The following is a 15,899-nucleotide window of genomic DNA, read 5'->3' as shown; positions in this document are numbered from 1 at the left end:
CTTACTTCATTCTATAAGCAATTTTGGCCTTTGGCAACACACTATTCTCTACTGCACTTATATGTGGATTAAACTTGACTTTATTTTCATTCTATGCTTTTAAAAATACCTGCCCTGATTCAGATAACATGAACGGCAGTTCAGTTAAGTTGTCTATCAAAGCATTTATATATGATCAATTAATATATGGGTGACATTTTTTAGGTTTCAGGATGGAAACCAATAAGCAAACTAGTCTAACAACAACAACAACGATTCTAATGACTAAATACAAAGGTTTATGTAAATTTAAGCATTTTAAATATTGTTGTTATACCATGTATACTGGGCGATTATATATTCATGGCTTAATCCTATTTCCTCCTCTTGTCAGAGAACCAGGGCATGGAGGTTTTTTCAGCATGTTCATCAACCTATAATCCCCAGAATGTTTTGTGGGGGAAAAGTAATGATATTTAAAGCATGCAGTGTAGCTGATTCAGTCTGGTGGCAGAGTGAAGGTGCTGCATGAGGATCTGGAAGCCTCAGGTTCAACTCTACCTTCAGCCTTGGAATTTCATTGGGCCAGTCAATATTGGAACCTACAAATTTGTTGCTGCACAAAAAAATGGAGGAAAAAATGCTATATATGCTGCCTTGGGCTTCTGGATGAAAGACAGGAAAAAATCTAACAAATAAATGAATAAATATGTGATTATTCCATCCCACTAAATTCCTTAACTACATGGCAATTTGATTTAATAACAAATGCTTAGTGCTTGGATTTTGTTGTAAACAAATATAAATACATCATCCCAAGCAGGTCAGAGACCAGATAGTCTTCTCTTCTCTTCACTCGCTTTTCCTTATTCCTGAAATGCTTATCAAGATTAGTTTTTTTCAAGAGATAGGCACAGGTAGCTCAAACTTCAGCTATCACTATGTACAGCACATGAAATACCAAGTAGGATGCTCAAAACAAAACAAAACAAAACAAAACAAAACAAAACAAAACATGAATGCTTGGGTAATATATATGATTGAACATTGGCTTACAATTTCTGCCCAATGGCCTGATAACCATAATATTTTTTTCTGGAAGTTCAAGTAAACCATGATAACAGCATATGAGTGCTCCAATTCATTCAATGGGATTTACCAAAAGAATGTCCTTTGATTGGTACTAGCTTGTATTCGGTAGGCTCAGTAAGAGAAGACAAAATCATATATCCAACTATATCTTTAACTATCTACTCCTTAACTATCTACTGATACATGTACATATACAACACCACATTACAAGAAAAAAGTTTCCTGGGTTACTATTGTCAGATTCAGCCTAGTACAGCCAGCGCCGCTGTTCAGTTTCACCACCGCTAGTCAATTTCACCGTCTCAGGCATAGGTGGTCAGGGAAGGGAAACAAGGCAAACCACAAGCTAATTGCAACAGGTGGCGGCAATTAACTCATGGCCAAGAGTAAATTGAAACGGCCAACATTGTAGCGCAGGCGGCTCCCCAGACGCCCTGGGCAATGCCGATTACAATACTTCAGGAATACAGCAATCTGGAGGTGATCAGCGATCAGTCGGAACATGACTTAAGAAACCCCATTTCATCTGCATGAGAAAAGCCCCATGAGCACACCAACAACACGGACAAAAGATAACGATCATGAGGACAATGAAACCTGACTGAATCTGCCATTAAGGAGAGGGGAGGGAGATCTCGACAAGCAGACAGGTGACTAGGGACAAGGGCAGGGGCGGAACCCAGGGTTACTACGGGTCAAGGGGGGACCCCTATAAAACAGTGTAAGAAACCGCGCCAAGCCTATCCTGGCTTTGTCTGTAACCACTACACATTACCCGAGTAAACTAGCTTTCATTCGAGTCTGTGTCTCACGAGGGTTATTTCCAGCACCAAATGCAGCGAACCTTACAACTATCAGCATAATAAAATTCAAATTCAACCAACTTTGTGGAGAAAAATTATTTCTTTAGGTGTCCTCTTTCATATATTGTATTAGTCCCAGTCCATTATGAAATCATGGAAATAAGAAAATATGTTCACCAACATCAAGAGAGAAAGAAGTACCAAGCATTCAAATTATAGTAAATGCCTATTTTCAGTCCACCTCTATTAACTGTTTTTAAATGACTTTCATTTAAGGAAACGGATTGTCTGGACGCCTTCCAGTCAGGTTTCAGGCCTGGATTTGGGATGGAAACAGTATTGGTCACACTCATGGATGACCTCTGGCGGGAGCAGGATGGAGGTAGTGCATCCATCCTTGCTCTTCCTGACCTCTCAGCAGCTTTTGATACCATCGACCATGGTATCCTTTTGGGCTGACTTAGGGAGTTGGGAGTGGGCGGTGCAGTTCTGCGCTGGTTCTCTTCCTTCCTCCAAGGTCGATCCCAATCAGTGTTGATTGAGAGTGAGAGATCCAGCCCATAGCCCCTCCATTGTGGGGTGCGGCAGGGTTTGGTACTCTCTCTGCTCCTTTTAACATCTACATGAAACCACTGTAGGTGAGATCATCTGCCACCATGGGATGAGGTATCATCAATATGCCAATGATACCCAGTTATACATCTCCATCCTGGGTGACTTGAGTGATGCTGTGACCACCCTTTTGCAGTGCCTGGAGGCTGTGAGGGTCTGGATGGGGAACAACAGGCTTCAGCTGAACCCTGGTAAGACATAGTGGCTGGGATTGGAGGCCCCCCTGTATCCGAGAACTTATCATCTTTGGTTTTGGACAGGGTTGCAGTGCCCCAAACAGGCCTGGTGCATAATATGGGGTCCTCCTGGACTCACAACTACTGCTTGAAGAGCAGGTGGCAGTCGTGGCCAGGAGGGCCTTTGCCCACCTTCAGGTGGTGGACCAGCTACGCCCCTTCTTGGATCAGAGGCTGTCTGGTAAGTCACTCATCCTGTAGACTACTGCAATGCGCTCTATGTGGGGCTGCCCTTGAAGAGTATATGGAAGCTACAGTTGGTTCAAAATGCAGCCACACAGATATTAGGTGCCCCTAGGATGGCACATATAACACCTTAGCTGTGGGAGCTGCATTGGGTGCCAGTTTGCTTCTGGGTCCAACTCAAGGTGTTGGTCATTACCTTTAAAGCCCTACATGGCAAGGGTCCAGGTTACCTGAGGGACCATCTCACCCCATTAAATCAACCCGTTCCACCCAGTCAGGCAGAGAGGGCATGTTGCAGATCCCATCAGCGAGGGAATGTTGGCTGGCAGGGCCCAGGAAGAGAGCCTTCTCTGCCATTGCCCCTGCCCTTTGGAATATTCTACCCCCAGAGGTGTGGTGGGCCCCTACCCTCCTGGCTTTCCAAAAAGGTTTAAAGACCTGGCTCTGTCAGTGTGCATGGAGTAATATGGGCTCTACCCATCCTTGAGGGTGGTTAGGCCCGTGATGATGTTCCAAGGAATTACTCGCCAATTCTCCATCTTCTTGGAACCTATTTATTTTTAAAAATTGTTTTAAGTTGTATTTTAATGAATTTTTATCTTGTTGTAAACCACCCAGAGTTGTTTCATGAGATGGACGGTGACAAATTTGATAAATAAATAAATAAATAAATAAATAAATAAATAAATAAATAAATAGTATTGTCAGGAGACATTGATAGTAGGAGTGGCTACCAGGACACAAAAATATGGTGATCAGTAAAATGAAACAGTAAAGGGAGTAGAGGAATGGTGAACAGAACATCACACCTACATGTGACCCTCCTTTTTGAGAACTGTATTAGTGGGGAGGCATGGAGATATAAGGAAAACAAAAGAGGGCCAGAACAAAACTCCAAAGTAATAATTTAATTGTACACAACAAATGAAAACAGAACATTGCAACATTAATAAGAACTCTAAGAAAAAAGAGTATATCACATTTGGTCTCTATTTACACACCAGTAGAGATGGAAGATATTACTAAATTCCCATAATGATATATATTCTTACAAAGATAAGTAATTATCACAAAAAACAAGGTCAGTATACCTTGTCTGTTTATAACATTCTGGTCCAGCTATAATTAATATAAATTAGTAAATAAACCTCTAAATAAAGAATATGGATTACATTCATTAAGCACTTGCTATGCATATACGTATAACTGATAAACCAAGGGAGCCTGAATATATATTCTAATGAGGCAACCTCACGTTATGAGTCTTAAGAACAAGTTTTAGTAATAATTCCCAATTTAATTTTCAAAGATGCATAAACGCTGCATACATGGAGAATGGCCATGCAAAAATTAGAATACATTGCCTTTAGATTGCTGTGAGCAATTTGCCTTCCCAAGAATCTCAATCTAAGTTGGACTTCTTGGTGACTCCTAATTACGTAAAACTCAAGTAATTGGACAAACAGCTTTTTTGAGACTGATGATTCATGGTTAATAATTTGATCTAGTGGTTTCCATAAGTACAAAGTCTACTATGCTGGAGTTTACCACGATGAAGGGGAAAGAGAGATTCCATCAAAATGCATGGAAGTATCTTGTGTGAGAATAAGAGAACCAAAATCTGATGCAACTAATCCAGTTCTGCACTATTAACTCTTGTCCCAAACTATTATCTTATATTATCTTCTCTAACAAATTTCTGACTATAATGATGAATTTCACTGCATCATAGTGAGAGAATCTTACCATAAAAATATAAATTAGTCTTATCACACAAATTTAAAAAGCATCACTCATCCTAAAATCAAGACTTGCAAAACAGATAATTGGTGTGATAGCATCCCCGAAACTTATTTTATGTTTTACAATCTTTCTATACTTAGGAAGATGCTGAAAGGCTCCCTATATTTTACATTTTTATTCTGCATAATTTCCAACACACATTTAACTAAGCATAGCCAAAGCATTACTAGTTGCAGCTTGCCCTTTGTTAACCAGCCCTACTGAAAAAAATCTTGAACTGAAATTACCCATCATAAAAAGTAGTCAGATGAGTACCCTCAGCATTTGGGCATTTTTTAAAATGAAAAGCAACCTTGGAGGTTGTTATCTGTATGGGGAAACCTTTTTAACTCTTCTTTTTCCTAGTTTGTCTCCTTAATAGCTGTAATGCATATCCTATTTACAAGGGAGTGCTCTATCTGGAATAATTTGCCTTTGAACTTAATGGCAAAGTCTTCTTCAACCATTTAACTTTGGATGGATCATACCCCAAGAATAAATGTAAGGACCCGATTGCTGTCTAAAAGTTGTCATGATTGCCATCATTCCCTGATGGAAGGTGATCAAAGATGGATGCGAATAATATCCAAACACCCATAGCCCCCCACTCATGCCTTAGAAAGCATGATATCATAACAGAAGGAATCAGTCAAAATTTTGCAAAATTACCCAGAAAGCAAAAAACACTAGCATCTAACCAGATTCTATTTGTAAAAATACTCCATATATCTATCTCTATCTCCATATCTATCTATGTCTATACAGGTAGTCCTCACTTACTGACTGCCTTGTTTAGCAACCGTTCAAGGTTGTGACAGTTAAAAAAAAAGCTTTGCACCCAATTCTCATGTTTATGGCTGCTACAGCGTCCTGTGATCACCATTTGGGCACTTTGCAACTGGTGTGCATTTACAACTGTGAAACTGTCCTGTGGTCACTTGATTGCCATTTCCAAGCTTCACAACTGGCTTCCAACAAGCAGAATTAATGGAAGTGGAAATGAAATTGCAAGTTGCAATCATCTGATGTCTTGCTTAACAACTGCAGTGATTCGCTTAACAATGGAAGTGGAAGTGATGTTGTAAGTCTGGCACGGTCATGTGATTTGTTTAGTGACTGCAGCACTTAGCAACAGCTGCCGGTCCCGATTGTGGTCAGTAAGTGAAGACTACCTGTATCTATACCTATACCTACAACTATAACTCAACTGAAAAGACATAGTGAGAAATGGAAAAGTATGAACAGTATCTTCTATTTATTTGGTTTTACTCTTCCTTTATCAGACGTCTAGTCCAAACAGTGGGCTGCATCCTTACATGAAACCAAGTCAGTTTCATGTAAGAACTGGTGATCAGATTTTATCTAAGATTTTATTATATCATTCAAGCTTTTCAGACACGAAACATTACACTGTTGAAATGCTTTGAATGCTTATGGATGCATTCAACTGCTAAGAGAGGAAGGCATGGGAACACTTCCACAAATACTGTACATGGAATGGAAATAACCATTTAAATAAGAAGCAATCTTATTTCTTTGACAGTGTATCATCCTAATGGCTTATGAAACCAAGAAACTGGGACAAAATATATTCCTAGAAATCTGAGGAAGCAGTGCAATTATTTTATGGAATCCTGTCCATGTTACACATGCCAATTTACATAAGTTGTTCGAGTTCAGGGCTGGTGGACAATAGTTAAGGCAGCATAAACAAGATACAGTTATTGGGAAAAGGAGTTACTAAAGTTCTAAAGTGGAGTAACTTCTAGATGTGATGTAAGCGTCATTATGTAGACAGACAAATTGATGTATGCCACCTCTTATTCCCATTCTAATTATTAAAAATTTTCTTAAAATTATAATGAAATGTTATACTTAGTGCATTAAACAAATGATACTAAACATGAGTAGCTCTTACATTTATATATAAAATATAACATCTCTTCATATCATACCTTTTACATCTTCATCTTCAATGGTTGTGTTGGAACTCTCTGTTGATTCCTGTTGAGTACAAGAGTAATTTATTAAATAATCCCACATTCTTAATTTCTGCTTTGTATGTACAGTATTATACATATCATGCAAAGCCCTGAAGTAGACCATATGAATGCAAGACTCAAACAAATAACCACAGAGAATGACTGCTTCTGGTTTAAGCCAAATATCAGGCAATTTGAAAGGAACATAAAAAGAGATGCATTTCCTATTGACCTATGCGGGACTTCATAGGAAAAAAAAGGAAATACAACTGTGAAGAATGGGCAGATTTGATTTTCTTAAACCCTTTTGACACTTTTTAGGCAGCTATAGTAAAATTATGGTCACTGACTGTCAGAACTAGCCATTTCAGACTGGCAAATACAAGACGTAGAGCAAAATAGTCCAAGTAGAAATAGGCCCTGATTAATATTGCAGCCTGACCTACAGTCTCTTAATAACACTGCAGACACACAAAACCTCACATTAATTTTACATTGAGTCACAGTACTTTACAAGCAAAAGATCCCACATGCCCAAAGGCCTTTGAGCATGTGCTTTTTAAACAGCAGCAGCTCTTACCCTGCCATTCCCTCTTCTCCTGGCCATATGTGAAAGGGAAGTTTCAAGGCATATTATATAATGGGCCTCCAGTTCAATGCATGCATGCATACACACATGCATAAAGAAAAAGAAAGGCCTTACATTCTTAAAGGTATAACTAAAATTATGGAGACAGATGTAGGAATTAAAAGGATTTGATATTATCATTTTGCTGAAACAGCAAAGTTTAATCTGGACAGTTGGTGATTTACAAGGATTCCTATGACTACAGGTAGGCCTCACTTAACAACCATAATAGTGACCAGAAAAATTGGTCGTTAGGTGAGTCACCACATGACCAGGCCAAATTTTTTATGATGGTCATTAAGTGAATCACGTGGTCATTAAGCAAATCCAGCTTCCCCAAAGGATATTTTTGCCGGACTTCACTTGTGATTCACTTAACGATCGCAGTGATTCGCTTAAAGTAGCAAATTGTGATCATGTGACCACGGGAGGTGGTGCAATGGTTTGCAACAATCACAAATGCAAGTACAGATCATAAAGCACTTTTTCCAAGGCTGTCATAACTTTGAACTATTGTTAAATGAACAGTCGTTAAGTGAGGGCTACATGTATTGAATTTTTCAGTATTGAACAATATTGGAGTGTAAATATAACTGAAAAATAAATAAAACTTCCCCTTTGGTGGCAATATTTTTTTAAAAATAATATATTCAATAAAGAGGTGGCAAATCTTAAAACACAGATGTGCTCAAAAAATTTTCAGTGATTGTTTGCTTCTTCTGATGTTTTTACTCTATCCTTTTCAGGCTTTTTGTTCTCTGCCAGTTTAAAATGATTAGTTTTTTAGACAGCAGTTTTTAAAAATCCACTTTAGTATCAAAAAGGCAAGTACCTCTGATGGTTTGATGGATTACAAATAGTTAGTTGACACAGTTAAAAGGACACTATCAAAGATAGTAAAATGTTTAGCCTTTTATTTTTTAAAAAATGACTTTGCAAAACATTTTATGGAAACTTAGGAAAAGAAAAAAAAAAAGCAAAATATATGATTAAAATAAAATAAAAAAAAATAAAATAAAATAAATAAGCAATAAAATAAAATAAATAAAATAATAAATAGGTAAATAAAATGAGCAAAAAAAAAGTATAAACTTCATTTAAGAATTAAGGATAAGTGACTAAGAATTTAAGAATTAAGGATAAGTGACTAAGAATTATGGGGCATTAAGACCCTTAAAAGTATGATTAATTAAGCACATTTTTTATGACTGAAGGATAAGGACAATAGCTCTTCAAACACAGGTTTGCACAAAATATAGACTTGCATATGACTACTAGTTTAACCACTTGAGGCAACTAAGATTTATCACCAGGTTAAAAAAGAGACAGCTCTCTTTTTCTGATCATATCCCAAATGTATATGTGGGTAAACTACAACATTACATTATGCACTTGGGATTTATAAGGCTTACTGATTTCAGATGTCCCATGGTTTGGGATAAAACAATAATTCACAAATAACATCAACACATCTTGGTAGTGTCCTTTCTTTCTGTAAGGCTAATTCAAATGAAAGCGTCTGAAAGTTTAATGTATTGTCAGCAAGATATATACACCCACAAATGTGTCAGTGAGTGTCACACCATCCCAAACATTTGTCCATCCATTCAAAATAAACCATCATGCTCTGACTAGTTTAAAATGATACACACACACACACAGAGTTGTACCATGCTTGGTTATGTAACACACTCTTAGAAATGCTTATGAAACCCAGACACACATAAGCAGAAGAAATTTCATGCATCACCTTTGAAGCCAACTCCATGGAAACATCGAATTCACCCATCATGTTGGGGTTTGTTTTATTATTATTAGGGGGAGGGGGTAAGTGATGCACGTTTAACAAATATTTCCTCTACAAATGTTTTTTTTTCTTCCATTTTGAAACTCATTTTGGGTTCTGTTTAACAGGAAGTGGGAGGGGCATATTTATAACCATTTATATAATTATACAGAGAAGACAAGAAATGTAATCACATCAAAGAGCTATGATGGTTTGTCTAATATGGACTCTGAGGTCAGGTAAAATTTTGATATTAGTGAAAATATACAGTGTAAATTTCATGTTATTTACATATAATATAAAAGCCAAAATATGGTATATGAGGAAGTGATAGCAAAGCAAACATAAAAATCTAATATATATAAATAAATATGAAAATAAGCTACAGATCTATATATAATAAGCTAGGATATGTACTTAAGAAAAGATTATAGTATTAATACTAATGTTCAACTACTATCCAGAAACACAACAGAATAGTTACAAGTAATTAAACTGTCAGACAAGAATATTGATGACAAAGTATATAGTGATATTTTCTTCAATTACTGGACTAGGAAGCAGTAATCCCATTGTAGAATTAAACACTGTAGCACAGGCTAAAAATAGTTTCTTCTTTTTAAAAATATTTGCTTATCCCAGAATCAATCAGTCACTTAGCCCCTTTCCAAGTGTATACAGAAAGAAAAGGGAGATGTTATGCAATGCAATCCACACATACAGCTGACCCGGGAACAAAAATGTAACAGGTGAAATCCACCTTAACATTTTTGTCATTGAAGGTGTGGGCAGCTGAATGGTGTTCTGAAAGAAATCTTAAGTTCAATCGAGAAGTTATTTCTCTAATCAGGAATGGAAAGCTTCTCATCTGAGCCATATTGTGTTTGCTAGATCCAAAGCATCTTCTTCAAGGGTCACATCAGCCAGTTATAGGCACTGGACTACTGGAGTCCCCAGGAAGGCAAAGACTAACATAAGGGACATGAACGTCTTTTGACTGACAACACTAGAATTGCTGCTCACAGCTGGAAAAGTTTAAGATGTTGACTCAAGGAGGAAAAACATAGTTGAGAAACTGTATTCAAGTTTGTATGGATGAGGATATATTACAACTTTATAAAAACAGCACCTGCTAAAATGTAAACATAGGAGTAGCTCACCAGGCAATTTAAAATTAGCAGTGTTACCCCAAAGATTCCCTACTTCGATTGTATAAAGATGAATGTCCAGGCTGAGAAACAAAAGATAAAACAGACCTCCAAGTGTGTCTTCCTTGAATTTCAGTAATTATTGCATTAAAAAAAAGGACCACTCTGCATTTGAGGAAAACTATTTTTTTTCTATTCCAAGCCAGAAACCTGAAATGGAAATTAGAAGCACTAAACAGCTCTCACTACAATTTCTTGGTCCTCAACCTATGTCACCTCTATCGTGGTTGAGAAAAGGGCTCACCAGGATCCAGTTACAAATGGCACAGGGCTCTACAGACTTCATGAATTCCTAATTAATTTCCTAGCTAAGGCTTGCATTAACATTGTGATTTGGAAAACTGAATGGAACATGGAATTTGAAAAGAGCAGAGCAGACTTGTTCTTTCTGAATACCTTATTTCCATCTGGATTGTGGATTACTGTAGTTTGGGGCTCCTGAGTGAGAGTAAAATAGAGAGAAAAAACAGTTCTCATCAACAGATTTTGCATTAGTAAGAGGAGGAAGAATGAGATGACCAGATGATATGTGCTAAGTACCGACAAGAGCTAAAGCAATGTTAACTGCAGCCAGAGGATGTCACTGGCAAAACTGCTAGAAAGGTAATCATATCTATTGTACCAGCATGCAAAAAATCTTAGTGATGATTTGGAGACTTGCAGGGCTTTGAAGTTCTGGAGATCTAGAGAGGCACTGAGTTCTCCCAGGGAACGTGCTGACCATTCATACCATCCTGTTCTTTATGTCATTTATACCATCCTATTTTATGACACAGTTTCCATGAGGGAAAGTATATTAAGTAACTGATTAAAGCACAATTAAAGCCTACAAAGATACAAGGGGCCATAATAGGCTAAGCACTTGCATGTTTATATATTTGTAACAATCCAGGATGCAATGAGGAGTGCTGACAGCCTCTAACTCATTTTATACAGAGTCTTCCAGGGCCATCCCGTATCTAGGTGTGAGCCCAGTGTTCTCATTCAGGGGGGATTTAAAAGTTTTCATAATTTGTGCAAAGGCACTTGGGAGATACCTAGTAGACATATCTTATCAAGCCAGTACTTACTAGTATATAGGAACATCTTGTGCAAATTTGAAAAAAGAGCATTTCTTCAAATAAACTTATCAAAATATGCAAGGTGGGATGCCTCTGCCAATTAATAGACAGGATTTAATTTTAAAGCATTGCCATACAGCCCCAAGAAATCAGAATAAATAACAGAAGCAAGGTTATGATATAAATAGCCAAACTCATTAGTTACACAATCCCCCAGAGCCTATTATGGCACAATGATTTTTATGTAATAAAAGGTAACTATAACAAGTTTTTAGAACTAGATGCCTCTTGATCTCAGTAAGCAAAGTCATGCAAAATCCTGCTGAGAAAGTAAAGGAATGAAAAGCTGAATAAGGTCTACTTGGTTGTTGCCTAGCAATAATCTTGTTAGCTCTCCTTGACTTTGACACACTTGTTAAATTGAAGAAATTTGGTTGAAGCCTCATTTGTAAATACTGAAAAAGAAATCAGGCAAAGAGCTAAAGGCAACACAAAAGCACACTCTATTCACTTTCTTACACAGCATGCAAAGAAACTCGACTATGGCGGTGACCAATGTTACTGCATAAGTACATCCATTTCCATGGCACACTGGCTAATTAGAAACACACTGTTTGACAATGAGCTACCCCAAGAAATACAATCGTCAGCTCCCAAGGAAGAAGAAGAAGAAGAAGAAGAAGAAGAAGAAGAAGAAGAAGAAGAAGATGAAGAAGAAGAAGATGAAGAAGAAGAAGAAGAAGAAGAAGAAGAGGAGGAGGAGGAGGAGGAGGAGGAGGAGGAGGAGGAGGAGGAGGAGGAGGAGGAGGAGGAAAGCTTCACAATTTTAAAAGCAAACAACAAGTAAAAGAAAGAGAAAGGAAAGAGAGCGAGGAAAAAAATGGAAATGGAACTCAAAAATAAGTTAAGGATAAAGCCAGGTATACCAGCGCTGGGGTGGGAATATTTTCTTTGGGGCTGGTTACCACGTTGGTTTTGTTGTTTATCTGTAGATATGCAGAAAATAGAAACAAAACAAGCCTTAGACCTCTCACTTCAGATAATCATATCTATATCTGTCTCTATAGAATGAACATAGACAGATAGATATAGATGCCATATGATGATAAAGACAAATGGATGAATTTACAGCATCAAAAGGAAGAGCAAGAACAGATTTATAAGAAACCATTGCAGCAGCATTCAATGCAGTTCAGAATTGCTGTATAGGAGGGATATTACAGATTATCATTTCAAATGTGATTCTAAGAGGCTTCTTAAAAATACTTCATATGAAGCAGTAGGCTATTAATGCAAATTTAGAGTGGATAGGACCACATTTCTAAAAGTTGATTTGTCACTTTCCACATTTATATGAGATATTAGTGAAAACAACAAACAAAATGATATCCTCTAGATGTTTTGGTCCAACTCCCATCAACCTCAGCTAGCATTGCCAATTATTAAAAAAAAAACATTATGGGAGTTGTAGTCCAGAAACATTTAGAAATCAACCCATTACATACTGAAGAAGTACATCAGACTTTAGTTCAGTTTCAGACTTGCATACACCTTAGTCTGCTGCTGTAAACATAAGGAAATATTTTCTTGCTACTGATAACATGAGCTCAGTATCTATCCTTTAATAGATATGTATTCTTAGATTGGCATCCTAAGGATACTTATAAGGAAAACATTTCTTATTTCAGAAAAAATATTAATTTCATTTTGCTGTTAAGTAATATCTCTTAAATGTGAAAAAAATTATGTTATCCCACTGTCAAGGAAGAAAAATGTTCTGATCTGAAGTTCAGCCTAAATTTTAAGCACAATATAATATCACTTCAATCAACTATAAAACATTTATTACTTAAATGTTAGTAATATCTTATAGCAAATATCTCCTTTATATTGAGCCTTTAAAATCGATGTAGACAGAAAGGTTGGTTTCCTAAAATATAACTTTAAGCATGATCTGAATGAATGAACATAGCTCAGATAATTAATGAATAATTAACATACAGTATTCATAACACATTGAGACATATTTAAAAAATTTTTTGTCTGTCAACCACGTTAAGGTGAATTACATAGAAAGTTAGCTAACATAATAGAAGATCATTTGATCCAAAACTGGCTGTTTCTCTGTACACAAATTAATCTTGCAGTTTAACCCATATTATGAATTAGCTTTAAACTCTTAAGAACTGAAAACTCATACGTGCCACACTGTACCCTAAAAAAATAGCTAATATTTTGTATCAGTAGTTTAAAAAACTGCCTTGCAGTTATATGTATATAAGAAAAGTTAAGTGTAATTTTGAAATTTTGGTTCATTTTTCCTTATCGTATACAAAGTAAAATTTAAAACGACCATAAATATATATTTTTTCAGGCATGGGTATATGTGCGTCTATATGTATATTCATGCATAAACACACACAGAGACACACAGACTGCAGAATGGAAGCAGCAATCAAAACAATAAAGTTGATCAGACAAAAAGTTTAACCGGTCAGCAAAACAGAATTATTTACTGCTCCATTAACACTTTTACAATATATGTAAAAGGAAAACAATACTGTTGTTTTTCACTCATCTTCTTTGTTCAACATTAGATCAATACAGGCAGCTAATGATGTCACATTCAGACTTCTTAATGGGTAACACAAGTACTATTCTTGCAGACTACACTGAGATGTGAAATGTATTACTATTCTTTAAAAAAGCACTAATGGGGGTAAAAAGCTGAAGCCCCAAAGATGATGAATCTGAGCTGGTTATTTCAACACAGCGGGGCAGATGATAAAAAATTGGAATTCAAAGGGTAGCTTAAGGCAAAAAGATGCTATTAGCCTCACTCATAAAAACAATAAATCATTTCACAGAAATGTATAAAATAAATGAAACTCTGTGATGGCTTAGGTCTGAGATATAACAACATGGTGAGGGATACACCCACTATGTTTGTCTTTAACCATTTACAGCATGCTTAAAAGGGGAAATATTCACAATGCATTTAACAGAAATAACAGTATTAACAATAAACAGTAATAATTTTTAAAAATGGGGTCTGCAGTATGACAAAAAAATCATACTAGTTCTGTTAAGTTCTATAGATTGCAATTTAGGCAATTTACAAACATGACTTATAGACATGTCTACAGACAATGGCCCCACTTTGCACTTCTATGACTTCTCTTTATATCACTCCTATATTGTTCAGGAACTTCGTACCATTTCAATTAAACAATTTTTCTTATTACAGATTTATTTGGAATTAAAAGGGGATGAAAAAACTCATTTCATGCTTTTTTCTGTGTAACACAAGAAAGTATCTTATAATTGCAAGCAAGCTCATAACAAAAGAAAGTCATAAAATTAATATGAACACAAGTTGGCATACCACAAAATTAGTACTTTAAAAATAGAGAAAAAGAAAAAAATATATAGTTTTTCAAAATCCTGAGCAGGAATAAAATATTAAGTATTAGCCAAGCAATTTTAATCTCGAGAAGGATATCTAGACAACAGAAAATACTTTCTAATGTACACCTGTACATCACTGGTGCAAATACCTTTGAAGATTTACATGTACTTTAAAGGCTCTACCTGGATAGTCCTTGTATAAGTATATACAAACTGCTCATAAATTACACTGAAGAGCTTTATTTTCAGTAATAATGAGAGTTATCACCTTCAGTGCATGTAATTGTATGCTTTTTTTAAAAAAAAAAAAGGACTAACATTTAGAAAAAGGTTTTAGAAGCTAATTGCATTTTTAGGGTTCCAAAGTAATATTATCAATACCTTCTAAAATGAATGTGCAAGCCCCCTTCATAAAGACTCATGGCCCACAAATCAGCAGGATAAAAATACTTCCTCTTGTCTTAATTTAGACAGACTGCATCTTTTGCAGATGAATTACAAACATGACAGAAATAGAAAAATCAAGACTCTATTCTGACAGGGAAATCAACATTAACTGACTGATTCACTGACAACACTTCTAGCTATTTTTACAACAGTACTGCAATATTTAATATTACAACAATATTTAAATCATTTAAACATTTAACGAAGATTTAAAATCCCCCAGAAAATACACAAACCATAGTCAAGTAGGATTCAACATTTACTATTCACCAATATGTCATTTTATTTTGTTTGATTTGAATTAACCATTTATGATACTCAGCAATATTTGATAGTAACTTGTTTTTAATTTGCTTCTTGTATCTATGGATAAATATCTATGAATCCAGATCCGCAGTCCTAAGCACTTAAAAAAATATTGTTTTACAGAAAAATACTAGAAAAAAAAAATAAAAACTAGCCCTTCAAACAAGTTTTATTAAAAAATAGAGAAATCTTATTCATAAAATAAATACTACAGAAATAAACTGAGTCGAATTATCTGATTCAACATCTGTCATTCTCAATTATATTTAAAGTAAGTGTGTGATAACAGAAACCAGACTGTATTATTTGATACAAATATTGCACAATATCCACCACCAGGTGGTGGCTCCAGTGATAGTTTTTCATTGACACCTACCAGATTA

General features: G+C 35.9%; 1 protein-coding gene across 11 annotated transcripts in view; it reads right to left on the bottom strand.

The window, feature by feature from the left end:
* CAMK2D (calcium/calmodulin dependent protein kinase II delta) overlaps positions 1 to 15,899 on the bottom strand; it is a 142,902-nt gene that overhangs the window by 17,579 nt on the left and 109,424 nt on the right. For 6 of the 11 annotated variants that reach the window (XM_088132937.1, XM_088132932.1, XM_088132936.1 and 3 more), the window contains one exon: positions 6,646 to 6,694. In XM_088132937.1, coding sequence (XP_087989063.1) covers positions 6,646 to 6,694 — 49 coding nt within the window. Of the gene's footprint in view, positions 1 to 6,645; positions 6,695 to 10,690; positions 10,733 to 12,281; positions 12,342 to 15,899 lie in introns of all 11 variants that reach the window. The other 5 variants (XM_088132935.1, XM_088132928.1, XM_088132930.1 and 2 more) reach the window with 1 other exon arrangement.

The sequence above is a fragment of the Python bivittatus genome, unplaced genomic scaffold (assembly GCF_059951505.1).
Source record: "Python bivittatus isolate LINGU-HERP-01145 unplaced genomic scaffold, Pbiv_v1 ctg000070_np1212, whole genome shotgun sequence".
NCBI classification, from domain to species: Eukaryota; Metazoa; Chordata; class Lepidosauria; order Squamata; family Pythonidae; genus Python; species Python bivittatus.
The sequence above is the reverse complement of the archived record's forward strand: the minus strand, read 5'-3'. Positions and strand labels throughout refer to the sequence as shown.